The 22,135-nt window shown below is 40.1% G+C and overlaps 2 protein-coding genes across 2 annotated transcripts; both read right to left on the reverse strand.

The window, feature by feature from the left end:
- Positions 1-8,267, reverse strand: LOC136447090 (uncharacterized). The gene is made up of 8 exons (XM_066445774.1): positions 8,207-8,267; positions 7,591-7,686; positions 6,793-6,857; positions 5,610-5,987; positions 4,912-5,040; positions 4,365-4,536; positions 2,434-2,868; positions 1-1,924 (listed from the first exon to the last, which is right to left on the reverse strand). Exons 1-8 carry the CDS (start codon positions 8,265-8,267, stop codon positions 1,629-1,631), a joined length of 1,632 nt encoding a protein of 543 aa, XP_066301871.1. The 3' UTR covers positions 1-1,628.
- A 4,011-nt stretch (positions 8,268-12,278) lies between these two features.
- On the reverse strand, positions 12,279-14,647 carry LOC136447506 (uncharacterized transporter YyaM-like). Its single transcript, XM_066446500.1, has 2 exons — positions 12,844-14,647; positions 12,279-12,810 (listed from the first exon to the last, which is right to left on the reverse strand). Exon 1 carries the CDS (start codon positions 14,270-14,272, stop codon positions 13,223-13,225), a length of 1,050 nt encoding a protein of 349 aa, XP_066302597.1. The 5' UTR covers positions 14,273-14,647; the 3' UTR covers positions 12,279-12,810; positions 12,844-13,222.
- Between the last annotated feature and the right edge of the window lie 7,488 nt (positions 14,648-22,135).

The following is a 22,135-nucleotide window of genomic DNA, read 5'->3' on the forward strand; positions in this document are numbered from 1 at the left end:
TTATTCCCAACATTTCCCCTTTATTGTAGAAATCACCAAAAAGCGCAAAATTAATAAGTATTTTTAACATCGCCAGCCTCAGAGAACAGTCAGTAGATACATCATTGTTGGTATTAAACTACATACTTGAGTCTTGTTTGTTACAATGCTTTCTGTGTCATTCTCTCATGGAATGGAACAAACTAGATGTGGATCAATAAGCAATTCACTTCTTTACCTGGTTTCCTTTACATGATCTTAAACATAACCACTTCTTTTCCAATCAGTTCACTGCTTTACAATCCTAAAACATACAAATGATGTGATAATGAATGGCACATTGATTTTCTTTGTGTTAGCACGGCTCAAGTTCTCTACATGTCTAGTTCTTCAATGCCTCCGTTAAACATTCATATAACATGATATTACCAATCTGCTGATACCTTTAATGTACAATTGGTATTCATTTACATACGAAGGCTATGTAGCCTCTTTCTGCAAACTGCACTGCCATACATGTACAGGTGTTTCATGAGATCTTAGTTTGAATTCCATAGAGGTGTTAAGTCTGAGGCAGTGATCAAAGTGTATTAGTGAGGCATTATGATGGTACCGATGGCTCTTTCTTTTTACATTGTTGGGACTTCCAACTGCTGATCATGAGACTTGAGGTTTAACTTTCACTTATCGTTTCCTATGGATATATACTTGGCAAAAGCAAAAGTAAAAAGAACAGGAATAAAATCCTAACATGGGTCACAATGATGAACATCAACATATTTCATGCATAGATAGTTTTACACATGTGTTCAGACGGATGTGGTGGACTAACATTCTGTCTTCTAAAGTGGCATTGGTCTTAAAGCCACAAGGTCAGACATACTCTGCCTTGTATCTATCATGCTTCTATATTCCAATTCTTCTGCTGCTCATGTTATTCAACAACAGTTACTGTTCTTTACCAACATTATTGACATCCGATATGCCTTTGTCAGATCCAATTACTTGTCACGTGTTCTTGTACGAAATGTACATGTAGGAAAAGTGTCTTTCTTTGACTGTTGGTTATGAAGAATGGGTTTATCTTGAGTATTTTGCCTTTATTCTTTTATTCTAAATCTAAGAAAAATGAAACAGCAAGCCTGAAACCCAAGGGATTGAATTGATGTGGCTATCCTGGCCTCAAATTTCAGGTCATTTCGTCTTAACATCAAAGCTAAATAGAACAAATAAACCTCCATAAACAATCTAAATCTATTAGACATTTTTAAAAAAACAGACTCTGTGGGCCGGGAGAATTAGCCTATTACCTTAATGTAAAATTTCAGATCATGTCAAATAAAAGTGATCAAAATGGTTAACAGAGTCTCAAGTAGATGGAAAAACGTCAGCAAAACAACATATTTCCTTCCTTTACCTTGCATCGGTGTTACATGTTGGATACAAAACCTGAAACACATCCATCTATAATTCATGCAACACTGTGCTGTTCTTACACATGTATGTTTCATTCTTCTACTTCCTGTCTACAATATACAATACAGTTACTGTATAATACAATACAATAAAGGAAAAACTTAGCTTATCGTATTGTATCGCATTGTCTTTAACACCCTTATCTTGCTTAGAAAGTTCGATTTGCGCACACCTTAGATGCAGGAATACAGTACCTTCAAGTACCTGCTTTTACCAGGACACGGTCTTGTAGGCACTAAACAGCGTTTTCTATTCTCCATGCTGTACTTGCACAAGTACCATATAGCGGTACTCCCATAGCAATTACAGTTTGGAAACCACCATCTATTCCATAATCCTGCATCGTGTACATCGTCGTCTCTCCGAGGTTCACATACTGTGCTGTCACAGTCAAACCTTTCATGCCGGACATCCACCTTTTTTCCCGGTGAGCAACGTATTTGCAAAGTGTCGCCCTCACATGCGACTTCTGCAAAGGACCATGCAATAGGTGGTTATTCAATTTTCACATGACGTCCATCATATTTAGGTATCATAAATGTCTTACGAGAAAATGTCTAAAAGGATCAAGCAACGGTGGTGGGGATAAAAAAATTAAATTAGCTCATATTGTGCACAGTGATGACACATGAATAATAACCCTCAAAATAGCTTTCTTTCTACTGAACACCGAATGTTGCCATGGTAATGGATTTTAAAAAGTCTTTGCGCCATTTTTCCTGCTTTAGAATGTCAAAAACATGAAACTGGCATAGCAAAAGACACGATTATGAACATATGCTTTTCATAAGAAATCTATTTTGAGGAGTTGTGGGTGAAGTACTACATGTATCACTGTGTAAAATATGTAAAATCATTTTTTGCCCCTGCCACCATTATGTGATCCTTACAGACACTTGCTCTTCAATGAAATGCTTTGTAATTTCAAAGAAAAGTTGATTAGGATACAATAATGTCAATAAAGAATTAACAACTTACGTGAAGGCAGCACCTCACAGATGAAGTACAGACTCGTGCTGCACTGACGGTCATCCCACTTGTTCCCGTTTTCACCGCCGTCTTTGTTGAACACTGCACAGTCCTGCGACCTGCAACCCCAACACCACCAACCACCGCCATCGTTTGGTTCATCTGGTGCCCAGTCATTGAAGGAGCCTAGCTGAGACTCGTCTGCCCACTTCCATTGTCCCTCCCAGGCAGTATCTGTCAGGCCAAAATGAAACTGACAGTGTTTGCATGCATCATTTTTAAGCCGGATGAGGAAGTCATTTGTACCTTTATCCTTTGCCATGGCGAGCTTTCCACGTGATTGCTGCTGATATTTGCAGTATGTTGAAGCTTCGTCGTGCGTCTTGCGTTCTGTAATCACCTTGTAGCAGGCGTCCCTGAAGGGGGTGTAACCATCAGGGCAGTCTAGGGAAATGGAACAGAAATGGACTTTTGGTTAATATGCATTGAAAAACAGCTGAAAGCAGCTAGTGTAGTCATTCCCTGATTTGTTTTGCTCCTGTGTTAGAGTTAGAAGAATAAACTATTAGTTATGAGTTAAACATATTTTGTCTTATGATGCACACCAAATTTTGGGGTACCTTTCCGTAAAATATCTTCTTTTGATAAAACCATTAAGCACAAGAAATGACATTTCGTCGTGCAATATATCCTTATGTAACATTCTACATTGAGTGATAAAGATGCACAGTGCAGAGATGTAAATAAACTTATATATATTTGATGTGATAAAGCCTAAGCTTTGTGTGAATGAATCTGCACGTCGTTCTCATAAACCTTTGTTTTCATTCGGTTCGGCCAGGCCTCAGCTGTGTTGCCTGAGTCTGTTTCTTTTTGATCCATATACTATTAACTACTCCTTCTCACACATTATCAATGCGTCTACCTGCATTTATTTATCATTATCACATAGGTAGATGGCGTCGACCAATCAGAAGCCTCCATTGCCCACAATAAGTGGTCTGTTATCACGCCATAACACACCACTTATGACGTCATGTCAGAACACAACCGTTCCATTTTGTAGAGGGGGTATCTTTTTGATGAATCGTTTTCTCAACCTTGTTTAAAAAATCTTTATAACCGTTGCATTTTGTAGAGGGGGTATCTATTTGATGAATCTTTTTCTTAACCTTGTTTAAAAAAATCTTTATTGTCTTAGAATTTCTAAAAATTTCCTTAGAATACATGAAAAAGGGAAAACATATTTAAAATTCCCAAAAATGTTCCGCGTGTTCCATTTGCTGTTGGCCAAAGAAACCACGTTCTATCTAAGGTTCCGCGCGTTCCATTTCCTGCTGGCCAAAGAACCTGTGTTCTATTCAGGTTACCTGAGGTCATGTTGCAGGGAGATTTCTCAATGATAACATTTTCTGACTGACCTGAAACTGACCCTCCTATCCTGTGTGGTTGAAATAAATAAATCAGGCAACAGTTGTACATATTCTTCATCATCTTCTGTTAAAAAAGGACAAATGTGAATTCTGAAATGCATTCTTAATAGTATAAGGGATCTATGCGTCAAACAGAAATTGTCTACTCTTATATGCGTCAGTTTGGATAAGCTATATGATAATAACGTTAATGACCCGCCTCTTCCTCGGTGTATATGGTGTCATAACGCCTGGTCATGTGCTATAACCACCTCATAAAACCACCTCGTTCGCTTCGCTCACTCGGTGGTTTTATTCGGTGGTTATAGCACCTGGCCAGGCGTTATGACACCATATACACCTCGGGGCGGGTCATTAACCCTTAATTATAGGCTGGTAGTCCTTACTAAAAGTCAGAGTTTTACAAGGCCTTACAAAGACCAGAAGGAAACAACAGACTCTGAAACAAGAGTGCTGGACAAGGACAAACTCTTCCCTTTTCACTAAGGTAGGGTATTAAGTACTCACCAAAGGGGAGATATTGTTGAATAAACAGCAGTAGCTCTTTCATCTTTGCTTCAGTATCACCGTGCAGTTTAGAAAATTCCACATCGGACTTTCCTTTTATCTTGAAGGCTTCCATGCATACTGCGTATCCAGCTGTCTGAAGGGCCACGACATGAGCCATAACCTGGCGGATCTAAAGAAAGGGGAAGTAAAACAAAGCATATATTTCTTGACTTTATCTATTTCAATCTTAACAATTGTATATAGCAACGATTGCAGGGGTCCTAGGGGTAAGATGACATCTATCTTGGATCCCCATTGATTTTTATTGATGCATGTGTACTTGTATATATTCTGATGTAGAGCTGTGATTAAACCCTCTGATGTTTGTAAATACTTTGATAATATGAAGGTGTTTGAGTAAGAATAAACAAGGACCAGAAGGAGACAACAAGAATAAACAAAACAGTAGTTTGTAAGGTTAGACCTTCTGAAGGTAAACATTATGTATTTGCTAGCAAATATTCCTTTCTAGTTCGAAATCTATATCAGCTAGGATGATACATACCTTAGTCGCAAAAGGTCCCTGCCAGTCGCCGTTCATTCTCTCAAAGAGAAGTTCAAACAGGGACTTTCCATCGCATAAGACAAAACTCGGTCCTGTTCCCATCGCCATGTGCTGTATATTCTCCAATGCCTGAAATAGTAACGATGGCGCAATCGATGCAACCAAACATATGATTCGTTTCACTATTTACCAAGATTAGATGACTAAATAATCATAGCAGTTGACTCAGGATCACAAAGAGGTACGAACTTGAGCATGATAAAGAGACTGCCATTAGTCAATAGATTCCCTAAATTTCTCTTTTAATTTCATGTAGCATGTGCGTTAAAGCTTTGATGTGATAGTAAAGAGAGTTGTTTATTCATGTCTGAAGACTATGATGTGGCACACCATTATTTTCAAGAGAATGGAAAAAAAGAAAATATCACTTTTTATAGCATTATAGGTAGAGTAAAATGATGAAAATTTCCTTCTCATATGAATCAATTTGTGTTGGTTTAGCCTCTGTTTCTACCAGTTAAACGTAGAAAGATATGTACAAACGCATTAGGGATGTACTATTCTTGACAATCAGAACCATTGAAGTTTTGTTATTTCGTAGCCGAAATATGCAGAAATGTTATTGTTGTATCTGGAATTAGATTAACAAAGTCATGTCTGAATCATATTTTTAGTCATATGTCAACACAAGAACTTACCTTCTCCACTCCATCTTGTCCACGACTCAGTACTGTATCTGCCCAACCGTCAGGATCGTAACCATTTGTTCCATCATCGTTTGCATATCCGTACACAAGTTTTACATCTTCACCGTACTGGCCTAAACAGCTTTGATAGTTGAGTTCCTTTCCTAATTCATGTATGTCCAGTGATATGTCATCAATCTTTGAACTTATTTCCTGAAGCATGTCATGCAGCTGCTGGTTTGTGACTTCAGGAGTACCAAAAAGGCCGAATGCTCGACCTACTAAATCAAGTATAGTCGACAAATGTCCTGCTGTATTCAACAAATTGCTTGATATCGTTATGCCTAGCTTAAATCGCCGCTGCCATGGTGTAGGAACATCATTTGCCGCCTGAAAAAAGGAAAAACAGTTACATGATTACATGCTAACATACAAAGGCACATGTATCCAGTCCCTTAAAATTTATATCACTGAGTCATGATTTGGATAGCGTTCGTGCGTGTGGTGTGTGTGTGCGTGTGTGTGTGTGTGTGTGTGTGTGTGTGTGTGTGTGTGTGTGTGTGTGTGTGTGCGTGCGCGCGCGTGTGTGTGTGTGTGTGTGTGTGTGCGTGCGCGCGCGTGTGTGTGCGTGCAGTGTGTGTGCAGTGTGTGTGTGTGTATGTGCGTGTTTGTGTGTGTGTGTGTCTGTGTGTGAGTGCGTGTGCGTGTGTGTGTGTTTGAACATGTACGTCTGTCTGTCTGAAAATCGGCGCAGATGAGTGAGTGATTGGGTGTTTGTCTGTAAACACGATAGCCCAAAATGTCTGAGTGGCTTGTCTTGCTTTTTGGTATGTGGGTAGGTGCATAGGATGGTGAATGACGGGAATGTCATAGTTGCAGCATTTGGAAATGAAGTGAATGTGAACCTCGTTCAACTTGAATTATGACAATCAGGACCTCATTTGTATGATTGATGTGGACATGCTAGAACAGCTTTTGTTAAGATACGTAAGACTTTCATGCTTTGGACAACCTCTTACGATGATCAACTGTATTCAGGCATGAGATCATTACATTCCCAGCACTCTAGAAGTTAGGAACACTTGCTATTAGCAGACTGCAAGATATTTCAAGAGACAAGATTGAGAAGAAAAAAAAAGATTAGTTGTGTTTTTAGATCAGGAGTGACTACATAGTTTGACCAATAGAATGTTACCTCTCTCTTCATCCTGTCTTCCAATTGGTCAGTTCCAGAATCAGCATATTGAACTTCCTTTTCTCCTGATGTAAAGTAACATATTTACATAAGATGACAGACTTCGGGCATATTTCAGGACAGCCTTAAATGATTATCACAATACACGAAAGTCACTCAAGCAACTGGATAGAATTTGTAAAAGATCAGACATTTCAGATAGCGTCCACTACCTTTTTTCAGTGACGAAAAGTGGTGGATGCTACCGGTATACCACGAACGTCTGACCGTTTACAAATCCTATCATGTTGCTTGAGTGACTGTCGTATTTTGGCTATCATTAAGACTGTCCTGTAATATTCTCAAAGTAAATTTCGCATTGTGCATCTTATTACTTGCATGTATAACATTCACCGACGTATCAAATAATAATCAATTTTCGGAAACAGCATCACTGCCATTGAGAATCTCCTCCTGGACTACATCAGGCAAGACTGGAGACAGGTTCAAACCAACAGAAATTGATAACAACAAAATCACAAAGGGGGAATTTCAACCTTCAACCTTCAAAGCTGGTCAGTTGAAATATGACAATAAGACAATATTGTAGTTGACATATGACTTGCGTGTTGATTTCGTGTGCAAATGTAACTGTTCCTTTATACAGGAGCTTTGAATGCTTTGTCAGCCATAGTTTTCAATGATAAGCACAATCATGTCAATATGCCATTGTTTCATTTCCCGTGTTTCAAGCTTCACAGTGGTATAACATTAAAACTAACAATAATCTGAAATACATATATACAAGTCATATATAACCTGCTAATATCTCCATCAGACTGCGTTCATTTCTCTCAACCAGAGATATGCCACCTCCTTCAATGGCCGTAGCGTCATGCTCTGCTGCCTTCTCCGCTATCAGGCAACAAAAATATTATCACTCTCATACTTCGATAGTGTGGTAATGGCGCCAGCTGAACATAGAGAAAAGGGGAAACAAAAACTGTGCCAGTTTTTGTTAATTCTCTCAGTCCATGGGACAGGAGTTTGAGAAATCTTGAACAGACATGACAACTATGACCTCAACTGGCTCTATCAGCACACCTTCCTATTTTACTCTTCCTGCACGAGGACCGGTGAAACGGGAACGGTTGGGGGTTCAAAGATTAAAAAACATGTATTATAGAGATATATATGTATTCATTCATGTGTATATATGAAATAGCTCCAACAAATAAAATATTCTCAGTGGGTCAAAGGAAATCGTTATTGAACAGCCACCGCAGGACCTTGGCATTGTAAACAAGACACTACTCTCACTAAGCATTTAAGATGACCACATACAACCTAGGTTTCAGTAGATTTTAGATTTAGACATTGAATAGTATTTAGCAGATTAAGTATGTTAAGTATCAATCATATACACTTCACTGACCTGCATTTGGGCCGGAAAAGAGCACCAGACATCCGAGGAATATGACAATGATAACCCCCATTGTCTGGAAAAAATCAGAGATGAATATGACTTTAAAACAAGAGGACTCAAGAAGGAATTTTATAATTTTTAGTGAATGCGTTGTCCATAATCAGATTTCGTCGGTCATTGCTGTGAATTCATGAAATTTGCGGATCATGGCAGGATTGGTCTCTTGATAGGGTCGTGAACGCGTGACCTGTTGGATAAAGAAGGCGTTGGATGGAGATATCAATTTGGGTACAGCCTGGGATCACAGGAAATGAGACGAAAACCAATACAACCCGCGATCACACTTCACTTGTCAAGGTCACCCGACGTCTGCTTGGAAATTAGGGTAATTTACGTTCAGCTCATCTCACAAAATAGACATTCATGTTCAATTTGACACACACAAACACACACAAACGCGCGCGCGCGCACAGACACACACAGGCAGCCGAAAACATAACCTTTTTTGCAAACTTGGTCAAACACGCCTGAGGGTACTTGCACACTCGTCATTTGGCCCGATTCAGTTGAATCCATTGATGTTCAATTTGACACACACAAAAACACACGCACACACGCGCGCGCGCACAGACACACACAGGCACACGCACTTACGCACAGACACACACAGGCACTCGAAAACCTTTTTGGCGAAGGTAAAACACGCCTGAGGGTATTTGCACACTAGTCATTTGGCCCGCTTGAGTTGAATCCATTTGACCAAAATGACAGGACAAGGAGAAACAATATGTGGTATAGAGTGGAATATGAATATGTAAAGAGGTGATAACATCGTGCACATATTTCCCGAGGACCTGCAGATAAGATAAAGGCATCTGGGCGGAACATGCACACAAGGCCAGAAGACGATAAAAGGTTGAATGTGATATATAAGCCCCGCGTGATTGTGGTAAACAAGAGCTCAACCTAAACTGGGCGTACACTCACTTTCAAACCAGTGCACCCGAGGTCACATTAGGCACCACCTGAAAGAATCGGCTATCAATCTTATGACACATGTCAAGGTTGCTTTATCAGGCAGTAAGCCCAGTATCACTATCTGCTTCTGGGGTTGTGCTATACCAATCTATTATCCGGTTGTAATTGTGTAGATTGCGCGTATATATTGGGGACTGCCAGCGACTTAATTGTACGGGTCTGTTGTTGGTTGTTGAGATCGTGGGGTCGCCAGTTCTATTACGACTCATCGGAACAAAATGCATCGCTGTGCGCCCAGTCACGGGTCGGTGGCTGAGGTTTTGGATTCTGTTATTTTCTCGATACAACAGAACAAACTACGGCGTTTTGTGCTCAGTAGAGCTTTCATAAATGCAAATGTTTTCTCAACAACATGACCTTGATACGTATGACCTTTTCGTAGATGCAACATTTTCAAGGGACATTTCAATTAGTAACTGTCCCTTACACCCCCTTTCCATAAGGGCGGCGACTACGCTGCGACAACGCTGTCATCGATTTGACAAAGCACTCAACAACTTTCATAGATCAAAAACGAATCTTTTCACGCTTTGCATATTTTGCTGTCTTTTTAGTCATAATTTGATATTTTGGTTTATATTTCAATATGAAATAAAGGGTTACACAAGTCCGATTTTGACTGCAGAGAGGTCGCAGCGCGATCTAGTGGAAAGTCGTTTTGTGACACAGGACACTAATATCAATGCATGATTGAAGCAACGAAAGGAGACAACTTCTTTCTTTGTAGTGAAAATGTTGCAAATGTAGACAATGGGAGACTTGGAATTGACTACGTGCGGAGTGTGATCATTGTTGGTACTTGACGCAGGATGAACCGGTCGGTGTCCCCGCTCGTCCTTTCCAACAAAGGACACAACAGCAACAAACTATAACGGACGAAACCTTCTGCATGTTACCTTAAAATATAACATCAAACAGACCTGTGTCGTAATACTGCTATTCTGCATGTAAGATGCAATAGTCAGTGTATAGGTTCCTACATACGACATAGTATCGACTGGGCAGAAGAGATACAAGGGGCTAACAAGACACCAAAACAAACTCACGATTGGCAGTTGAAGTTCCAGGTGTTGGCTGGGAGGGCAGTGCTGCACAATGTGGCGAGGTTGTTCTTACAGATGTCTCCGGTCTGAACGGTTGTAAACCGTACCTGTTTGTTCAACTACAGACACAGTTTTGTGCCTCCGGCGAAGATCTGGCAGCTTCGTTATTCTATGTTTGGTAGTTTGACCCTGAGCGTAATTGAAGGTGAGATGTAAACAACGCTCACACAGCTACTCTCCAAGTAGACGTTGGGCTCTGGTTGTTTCTTTGACGTAGTTTTTAGGTGTTTCTGTTCTTACAGATGTCCCCGCTGTCTGAACGGCTGTGTCCTAAAGAAGTGCGGACTATAGCACTGGTGTTTTCACTTATGTTTCAACGGAGTCTTACGTTTGCCTTCGAGCATTTAGCTGATTGGCTAGCTGTGACTTCAGTACAATGTACTTGCAGGCGCCCGTATATGCCGCAGGCTTTTTCAAAGATGCGCCCTCGTGCAGGTCACCAATTAAATCAGAAGGTCACTTTGTCTTCCGTAAACAGGAACATAAATCTGTCAAGGAATGAATGAATGAATGAATGAATGAATGAATGAATGAATGAATGAATGAATGAATGAATGAATGAATGAATGAATGAATGAATGAATGAATGGACCCTTTCACGTCCGCGGGAAATTCCAAATGGGTGAAATACTTTGAAGAGTAATATCTGTTAGTTGATTGACAGAAATGTCAGTGTCATTTACATACTAGAAACGTCAGTGGTTTATACTGCCATTGCCTTGGGTTAAAACACAAGGCTACAGAAGGTGTGCTGTAACTTAAGTAGAGTTGTGAAACTTCAGGGTTCTGGAAACACAAGGACTCTTCCATGGTCTGGAGGGAACACTTGTGTCAATTATCCAGTATTTTTTTGTGGTCTCGTCGTCTTTGAGGTCTTCTGTCCTCTCTTCGGTGAAATTACAACGACCAAGTTCGCTCTGTAGTTTCGTCCGGACATGTCTTCGAACATGATGACTTATAGGGGCTCCCTCTTTGAGTTGTAGTAATAGAAATCGACAAGAAGTACGCAGAAGGCCAGACCATATCTCAGCTCTTTGCCAATGACCTTTTACCTGTTTGTTCAACTACAGGCAGTTTTGTGCCTCCGGCGAAGATCTGGCAGCTTCGTAATTTTATGTTTGGTCGTTTGACCCTTGGGATAATTGGAGGTGAGAAGTAAATAGTGTTAACACAGCTACTAGTTAGATAATCTAAAAGTGGCAATTTCTTGCTAGACCTTTTCGCCAATGAGACTATAAGAACTGTTCTATATCAAAGAAGCAGAATTTGAGAAATCTGACGAATAACCATACATGTACAATAACGTCTTGTACATTATAGACTATAACGTGAATATCTAGATACTTGTGCTTAAAGATTCAGTAAGTCCCTACCCTCAGACGGATACTTTAGGTGATAGAATACTATCTTAGTTTTATTTTAAAAGTTAGCATTAATGTTGAAAGCTAACACTGTAATTTCCCCTTTCCTGTCTGGCTGCTGCACGATGGTTTATAAAGCATATCAAATTGTATCATTTTGTATTCCGCTGATCCTATATTTAGTATAAAATCAACCTAGTTAGCTTTCCTTGTCTATTATGATTTCTATGTAAAACGGGCATCTCACTGGACTCGTGGCACGCTAGCGACCTCGCTGCGACCGAGCGATTTGACGGACCTCTCAACGAATTTCATCGATAAACAAACAAATTCTTTTTACGCTTTGTGTGTTTCGTTGCTTTATAGTCATACTTGTACATACTTATGATAATGATTGTAGAGAGATATGTTATATACATTAATTCAAGTGAAACCAGATAGAACCTGGCAGCCCAGTTTTCTTCATAAAAGGACAAAAGATTTAATGGCGTATCAAACTTGAGAGAGAGAGAGAGAGAGAGAGAGAGAGAGAGAGAGAGAGAGAGAGAGAGAAAGAGATGCAATAAAGGTCTTCATTCATTCATGTTTGAGTTGAGTTTATTAGGATCCACAATTAGCTTAACAGCTACTCTTCCTGTGGTCCATTCAAAAACATGACTGGACAAAACTACATGACACACAGGAACACAACATCATGATACAGAATTTACATGTACATAAATGTCAAAAAGCTGCATGAGGTCTATATACAATGTTGACGATATCTAATTACTTTACCGTTTCAAACCATTCCAGGCGCTGGACATTCTATACAAAAAGCGTTTTTCTGAGCATGTCCTAGAGTATTAACATGCAGTATTACATTTTATTTACTGTTATTCATAACGCAGATTAGTTCTTTAAGTAAAATGGTTAGATATCGGCAACTGCCATGTATGAACAAGTTGCCATACATTGTACCCATTCAATAAGTATAAACAAGCCAGTGGTCATAAACCATATACATGCATCCTCTTACATTTTTACCATTACGAAAAAACGAGAAGTCGTATCCATGAAAGCTTATCATTCTTGTAGCAATCTGCCAATGTATAAATGCATACAGATGTATCTGTTTACTTACTTTTTTTCTTGTGACCTGTACTTAACCCAGTGGGTATATGTGTACAATAAAGGTACACATATACACATATTCGTTGATGAAGGTTAGACATCCAGGTTATAAGATACGCCCAAAATAGATATGTTAATGAAGTGAAGACAATTTCAGACGGTTCAATAGAATAGTAAGTTAAGACAAGGTTGTATGCTAATGAATCAATCCCCCACCCACCCAAGACGAACAACATTAGCTCCTAAAACAACAGGAACATTATCTATTCAGAGTTTTGGTATAAAACCTAGTTCTACTAGATCTTTCTTTAGCCACTGACGAAAAACAGCGGATGCTGTCTGAAACGTCTGACTGTTTCAAAATTTTGTCCAGATGCTTGAGTAACTATTTTTGGCGTGAAGGTATTCGTTCATTCAATAAAGTTCTTCTTTTTCTTCTCTTCATCAACTTCGTCCGACTTGTCAGAGAACCCGAGAGAGTCCATCAGCTGAGCGCGACGCTGCTCCTTCAAGTTCAGTCTCCAGGCCCACAGCCCAACCGCCGTCGCCCCAACCGTCACCACGGTCCCGCCGGACATCTCAAGAACGTTCGGTGCCATCCCGAGAACGACGTAACCCATGACGAAGGTAACAGGAGCCGTCATGACCCGCACAATCTGAACTGTTATGGCGGTCTCGCTGTGGATGGCGGCAGCGTTACTGACATACACTATCGCGCACGAAAGCGTCTGGGCAACGAGGAGCCCCCAAGTACCCAGAGGAAAACTCCACTGCGGCTTCTCTGCTACGTACGCAAGCGGCAGGAGGAGAATGCCGCTCATGCTGTAGTAGACCATGTGAGTCACAAGAGGGACGCCTCGGTTGGACAGCCATCGCAGCATGACCCAGCACAGCGTGAAGAGAACGCATGCAGAAATCGGAAGCATCAACGTCAGTACTTGTTGCAGTGAAGACTGACTGTTGGTTTCCTTGTTATTCATGGAAACCCCGATCACGGTCACCCCAGACACACACAGCACCACTCCCGTGACTTGTACGACATTCGGCCGTTCCTTGGCGATAAGCGCTGATAGTCCGATGGTGAGGACGGGGCCGAGGCCTAGCAACACGGTCCAAGTGTTCCCCGGTAACGCGTGTAGAAAGGACAGGCACAACAACACGCACGCCGAGGCGCGAAGTATTCCTCCCAGAACCAAAACGACGGTCTCCTTCCCGCTTTGCCTTCTGAGTTTGGGCCGAACAACGATGGTTAAACACAAGACGAAGACCATTTGCGCGACTTGGTTCCAGAAGATGGACTGGTAGTCTTGCACTCCGCGCTCTTTTGTAAGGCGCATGAGAATAGAGCTCAAGGCGTCTCCAAGCGTAACCACCAAGGCGAGTAGGACGCCTAAGCCCGACTTGGCTATGTTCTTCAGCTGCTGCCTTGGCTGTTGCTTGTCTGCTGGGTTCGGTTCCATTTTCTGGGGATTATGGGGACAACCCTTTCGAACGAACGATGACTGTACACATTTTCGATATTCTTTAGCTGTTGCCTTGGCAGTTGATTGTCTGCTGGTTTTCCTTCTATTTTACTTTTTCTAAGAGAATTTGTCGGTACATAACCCAGTTGAACGACTCGTTTAGTAAATCGGGTCATTGTCTACAAACAACGTTGTCACACCTGATTATATTTCGCGAGTGTTAAATGGTGAAACGTGGCTGTAGATACGTAAAAGGAGGAGAGTCAAATGGATTCAAAGGGAAGCATGCCATGGCATGGTGCCGTTTGGTGGAGAGACTCTTTATTATTAGTTGACAAATCGGTGTCACCTAACGTTACATTTTCGTCAGTAGGATGAATTGTACAGTGAAGCCCAAACCCCCCTCATCTGTAGTCTAGTGCATTTATACCTGAGCAGTGCATCACGTACTAGCATATTTTTTGCTGAACTGTGATTGGTTAAGTCATCTAGGGTACTCTGAGGCTGGTCTATAAAAGACAGGACATGTTGCACTTGGGCTTATTCAGCCCCAGGCCATCGAGAAAGCCACGCAGGCAAAATAATATTGATGTGGGCCTGAAGAAAGTTCTAAACGAGAACATGCGGCTACAGCGTCTTTTCTGAAGATGTAGCGTGAGTGTGTACGGCTGGCTCCATTTACCTACCTACCTCATCTGTGTGGTTTCCTTTATGGTCTCCGTAGTTGTAATATTTTGGGAGATCATCAGCCGGGCTAATTTAGTAGAATCTTCTACGATTTTAATCTAGTTCGGATCATAACCCTGTGCAAGCGATACGCCTGTAATACAATGTGTCTAAATTCATATTATGTCTTGCTTATGATTTGGCACCTGTGTACTTAGCTTTGAAGTTGTGTGATGCTTAATGTAGCATGGCCTTGAGATGTTTTGTACTTTCTTCCAATTGTTTTTAGCGTCTGCAGAGGTGTTTGTGGTTTAGGGTAGACGTTACAGTGGACATGCACGGCGGAGGTCAAAAATGGGAAACCTTTATTTTCCTTGAAAATTTTGGCCCAATCTGGAGACTTTTTTGTTTAGAAAGAACAGTTAGGGTGTAAGCTTTCCTATTTTGGAATTTGTTTAGTTCACCAGATTAGTTGGCGTAAGAACATATGTGAGTAGTTTGGCCAGGCCTGCCCTGAGCGGATGAGTGCAACCGAAATCTGGGTCAAATGTAAGGTTTGTTTACTTCCGGGATCTGTACTCGTCGTTCGAGCTGGATAACAGCCTGTTTTCTTTGCATAATTATCAAGTATACCCTTGTGGCTATGTTGTGCAGAAATTTGAAATTGAACTTAGGGTAAGTACTTTCACAAGGTATTGTTTTAGTGCTTCTTATGCTTGTCTCCAATGAGAAGGTTCCACTGTAACAACTGCCCTTTAGCAGCGTAACAATGAATCAAGAGGCTATCATATGATTGAAAGATTGTCATGAAAATTGCTATGGGGTTAGGTATTGTCCTGTCGAAGAAAATATGTGATTTGGGAGTCCCTGCTGGCTATCATTGGTACTGCAGAAGAACTTGAAGTCTTTCTATCTCATGTTCTGCACAAGGTATGGTCAGGCGGATTTTTTTAAGATATGGGCATGTAGCCTGAAGCTAAGAATAAAACAAACTATCTTAAGAAATGTAAAAGTGATATGGTCATGTCGGAGGGTAGGAACTTAGTAATACTTAGTCCTAGCGGAAGGAACTGTGACAAATCATACACAGACGACGACGTAGGTGTTGTAATTAAATGATTATATTCTAAGTTCAGGAAAATAGCAATAAAACTATTCAAGTCTCTTCGTATAGTGATATGCTCATTTATACCTTCCAAAACGTTAGAATCATTGTATTTACTTTTGTGTAGTTGTAGAAGACCTTACGAAAGTCCCTGTACTTTTGTTGTGTTAATAAATTTTTATCAGTACATGCTACTAGAAGTAAGAATGTGGTACCACCCTACAACGCTAGAATATCAGACAGTCACAATAACTCACAGGACCTTGAACGGCCGGGCACAATTAGCAAATCACATGTTTCCTTCGTCCTCGCTCTACTTTCAAAAATACATACATGTATCTCTACTTGGAACTCATACATACTTATATAATGGCACAATGGCACTAAAACTAGGGCATGCTGAATTCGTCTGTGAGAGGTATGTGTACATGTGCGCAAAGTTTAGATTAAATGGTACATAGACATTTTGCTACTTTTTGCTACAAACAGGATCCAAAGAAGGATGACGTGGTCTTTAGAAAGGAAAATGCATTCCACTTTTAACACATCACTGTACTTTGAATTCAGAAGTAATTGCAGGAATGGCACTAAAAGTAGAACATGCTCAATTGATATTTGAGAGCTATATGTACATGTAACGTTGCGCAAGTTTAGATTTAACGATGAATAACCTTTTTTTCTACTTCTATAGCTAGAAACGGGTTTGACAATCTTTAGATATATGATGTAGTCTTTGTAAAGGAAAGTATACGTAATTGTGTCTATAAACCACAAATAAAGTGTGTTAATCACTTATAAACATATACAATTCAGCAAGGCAAGAGGAACACCGTAAATGGAAATCCTGCAATCTGGTCACATATCTAAACACGCTCTTCTCTCTGGAAAGCTTTATAAACACTGTTATGTATGCAACTTTATATCAAGCGATACATAAACATACTCCTTTCCTTCTTTCAACTCCATAACAATCGTAAAATTCCGGAGGAACACAGCAAACTAGGAATTCATACAACAATTGGTGACATGTAAAGCTTATAGGCATCCAGAGCATTTTATGAGGCTTGAAACTTGAATGAAATAAATCCAATTTCTAGTCATTCCTACACATAGTAAGTTTCAATAACACCATACCATTACATATCGCAAAGATACGATGCCGTTGTGTGGTGAGACCTTGTAGAAAATCCAAGCCCTTAAGGCCCCCTCTCACTGGGCTACGGCACTGCGGCGGCACTGCCACGGCAGATTTTTACGGCACCGTCGCGTTTCTTTCACCAATTTTCATTTGCACTCTCACTGACGTGCGGCGCATTTGCGTTTGAAGCCCAGATGAGCAAGTTATTGAATGAACTTAATTGTTCGACAATCGTATATGGTACAATATATGGCACTAAATCAACAATACTGCAAGGCTAACCTATCCTACAATTATAAGTACAAAACATTATCGATAACAGTGTATGAATTACAATAAAGCAATGTATGGATTATTTTTTCCCTCGCTTTTAGGATAAAGTATAATGAAATTGACTTATGTAGGTGGTATAGGAGTTGGACATGACAACAATACATGGGACATATCGTTCTGTGTACCAGATAGGCTGAAGTTTGTCTTAGTAGTAATACTTTGTAATAGCGCATCTGTCTCTTTGCCGTAAGTGGGACAGGCCATGGCCATTACAAATTGAAATTTATCTTCAATATTTTCGTTACATGTGGGACACAATCTGTGAGTGCCTGGTGTGTTGTGGTGTCGATCCTTTTCAACTTCTAAACAACGTGCGCTGTTTCTCAGTGTAGTTATGCTTATTGATTTATTATGATTTGATGTGATATAGTCTTCCCTACCAAAGTGATTTTTGATTTGATAAAATGTGTGGAGTTTACTAATGTTTCTAAGTGGTTCCCTCCAGCCAGGGAGAAACGTGAGTTTCACACTTTCTTTAAATGTATATCCAAAACGGTTGGTATTAACGTTAACTGCGGGGCTAAGCCAAACATGTCTACATAATATGTCCTGAACGTGAGTAGCCCAGTCATTTTCTTCTTCGAATGATGAAGTGTCGTATGTTTTTTTAATAATCCTGTTAGTAGATGAATTACTTAATCTTAGCGAGAGTATCTAATCAACTATGTTTGACTATCAACGATCAATAGGAATTCTTCTAATTCACCCCTTACGGCGAAACATTGAGTAAAATTTACGATACAGTGCCTGACTGGTATATCAAGTTCAGTTTATCACTGTACTGTATTTCTTGAATGGCAGAGGAGCAGGGCGAGTGCATGTAGACGAGTGGTCTGATTCCTTTCCTGAGCGACTAGTCTATCAACTTCCGTACTGGAATAAATGTACAATGCAGAGATCTAATTTTCAGTGGGATTAAGCAATATCCCAATAAAAATATCAGAGGATCTACAACTACAATCCTCAACCTCACTACAATGCAGTAAATTAGGTTTAACCAAACTCTCAAACAGATCAATAGCTAGAAATCGCAGTGCTGTCAATGGATCAAAATACAATGCAAAATTGATTTCAAGTGATAAAAGAATTGTTATGACACTTGGTGCAACAAAAGTAACATGTTATAGAATATACGTATAACCTTGAAACTGACATATCACTTTTTCACAATAGCGCGCGCGGTGAGCTCCCGGTAAGCTCCCGGCGAGCGCGCGGCACTTTGCCACTTGCGTTTTTTTTTCAAATTTTGAAAAAAATCGCCATTTCAACCGGCACGCCGGCGGTGTGGACCGGCACTGGTACGGCACTGAGACGTCACTAGGACGGTACGCTGAGGTCTGTGCACGGCACTGCGGCGGTAGCCATTTCCAAGCTACCGCACGTTACCGCCACAGTACCGCAGCCCAATGAGAGGGGGCCTTAATAGACTGATACTGACTGCCCATCACAATCAGCGGTTCAATAAATAAGCGAGTGACTGCATGTCCGTAAAATAGTTGCATTTTTATGTTTTAACTTTGCATTTCTACGTTTTGACGGCGGTGGGCGGGGCTATGGTATCGGTCTATTCACTCTAGGCGCGTGGAACTAAAAGATCACCATGTAGCTTATTTTGTGCCGGTTTTGAACACTTTTGATAAGAAATCCGCACGCAAATGTGGTAAACAGTGGCATTAAATGTCAATTTCATAAAGATTTCAGCAACTAGAATATTTCCAGTTTTCAAGCCTCATAAAATACTCTGGGTGCCTTTAAGGAACATTGTGAACGTTTCTCGTCTCTAAGATACGTAGGCTAAACAGGAGCAAGACAAGTAGTTTCAATCCCGTCAGTTTAGTCCTTTGTGACAACTATAGATGGACAAGGTCATCCTGATAATTTCATACTGCTACGGAAAGCGTGCCTGGTATATTCCTTTGAAAAGCCTGAGGTAACAACAATAAAGCATCAGCCAACTGAAGACGATATTCGGACAATCCTTGAACCGTTCATGGCCGAGACTTTTGAAACCAATGTTGCTTTTTTTTTGGCTGCATGTTGCAATTGTCTAAAAGTATCTGATTGTAATGACAGATCGAGATTTGAATTCTCGTGATACACGAATGGATGGCGTTATGAGAGATATGAAGGTCAGTTTTTAATGAAGTGTGGTAGGATTGATATCACTTTGCCCCTTGATTCTTCGCTTGATGCAGTAAGACCAGTCTGATGTCATAGTTTCCAGCGTTGTGTCTTCATTAAAGTCTTGTCTTACCATGTTCTCGTTATAGTCTGTGTAACACACAAACTAACCCTCTGCTTTACGGGACCGCTTCCCAGTGGTTGTCGTTAGTTGGACGGTCGCTAGGGGCGTGATTCATCCACACCTTAGTACAGTACATTCCACCATGTTCTTGGAATGGCCCTGGACATGCGCCTTAAACAATATCATTCAAATTAATCTTAGTGTGCATGTGACAAAGGTCTTCTTTCCACTCTCTCATACGCTTCTCTGCGCTTCCTCTCCGCAGTCCATACATTTCACTGTTACATCTTTGCAATGCCTTGTTTTAATAGAGACAAAAACATATCAAGAGGCAGAGTTCCATATTAATGTGAACTTAAATGCGACCAGTTCTGCTGATCTAGTTATTTATTCAGTAGGCAGTGCGGCACCGTACAGTACAGAAAGTGCCTAGACTATAGACGATTGCACAAGTATATAGTTTCATACTGCACTATATAAATTTTGTTGAGTAGCTATAGATCAGCTACCAGGATTGTCGTACAGGTTGCCATACTATGTATCATACATATATGCAATGATTCTTCAGCAATAAAGCTATCATGCTATCATAAAAGGCATACTTGCCATTGATAAAGCTGTAACATATCGTATTTTGCATTTTACAGTGACTGGCACTACGACTATTGGAATAACTTTTGTCATAGAATATACATTGACATTGACGATGAAGCTATTTTTTGTTTTGCTTTTCAAGTACATTATGAACATTTGTAAGTTTGTCAGATAATGTAAGATGATCTTGACATGAAATAAATCATAGACTTTATTACTCCCAAACACACAGAACATGCGCAGCTACACACACACAAACACACAGCACGCTGGCGTAATATCGTTCGTGAAAGATGTTTGACTCGGTCAACATCCGTCTTTGTCGAGAAAGGAATTTGGATTTCAAGCTATGCTGCCATGTTATCAGAGTGAATGTTCGATTGTAAAAGTTACACTGCATGAAATGCTGATGGAACTTTATTTCCGAAAAGGCTATAATTTTGAAAGATTCTGAAATGACTTTGATACTTTAATTCTATAACATCATTGGGAACTAAAATCAAGATATGCTGAGATAAAATAATCGTCTTTGAGCTTTATTAATGCATGATATTTGTTTTGTTCGAACTGAAAATCCCTGTGGTTTACACAAACCCCATTTTCTGTACTGTATATTTTATGATGAATGTTAAAAACCTACGAATTTCATTAAAAAATGGGTATGTTTGATTGTAAAGGTTTCACTGAATGGAATGCTGATGAAACGTTTTTTTTACCCAAAGCCACCAGGTTTTATATGATTTCGAAATGACTTTGTTAATTTTGTAACACCATTGTGAGCTAAGATTAAGATATGCGTGATATATATTACGTGGTAAATGTTCAAGACCTACGAATTTTGATTGTTTTTCTCTCCGTCATATGCTATAAGCATGTCACATTTCCTGTACTCATATGGTTCATTGTGATTTTTTCTCTGCATGGAATTCCGCATCAAGTTTTTTTATAAAGAATCTCCACGTTGAGCGATTGTAAAATAATTGTCTTTGAGCTTGATTAATGTATGATATGACTTTTGCTCAAACTGGAAATCCAGCTGCGACTTACACAATTCCCATTCTCTTTACTGTATTTCGTGATCAATGCTCAAGACCTACGAATTTTCCTTGTACTTTCCTCTCCGCCATATGCTATAAGCATAGTGGGGTCGTGTGGCGTAACGGCAGGGTTTTCGGCCCAGAACCCAAGGGTGCCGGGTTCGAATCCCCTGGCGCCACCGATCTTGTGCCCTTGGGAAAAAGGCACTTAACACGACTTTCCCCACTCCACCCAAGTATAATAAAAGGCTGTGTGTGGGTCACGACATCAGCAATAGCTACCTGTGTCCCACACGTATTGCACTGTTGCAATTCCAATGATATCCAAAATCCAAATAAGCATGGTACATTTCATTGTACTTGTATGTTTGATTGTGATTTTTTTCTCTGCTTTGAATTCCGCATCACGTTATTCCATAAAGAATCCCCACGTTGAGCGATTTTGAAATGACAAACATTTCTGCATCGCTGTTGATTGTAAGCTTAATTTTGATTTGTATAAGAATATACTATAATATATATTTTAGAATTTACATTTACAAGAACTTTGGAACCCTGAAGGTTTTTGTTATGAGATCCGAAATCCTGTGGAAAAAAAGATTGCTACTAAGAGCTGGAAGTAAAATATATCAGAAACGCTACAATTTTTAATTTCGAAATGCTGCAGGAGCAGTAGTGAGAGCTATGATTTAATCACCGCCGATACAACACGACGTGCTCATTAATATCAAAAACAATGGCC

Source organism: Branchiostoma lanceolatum, chromosome 13 (assembly GCF_035083965.1).
Source record: "Branchiostoma lanceolatum isolate klBraLanc5 chromosome 13, klBraLanc5.hap2, whole genome shotgun sequence".
Lineage (NCBI taxonomy): Eukaryota > Metazoa > Chordata > Leptocardii > Amphioxiformes > Branchiostomatidae > Branchiostoma > Branchiostoma lanceolatum.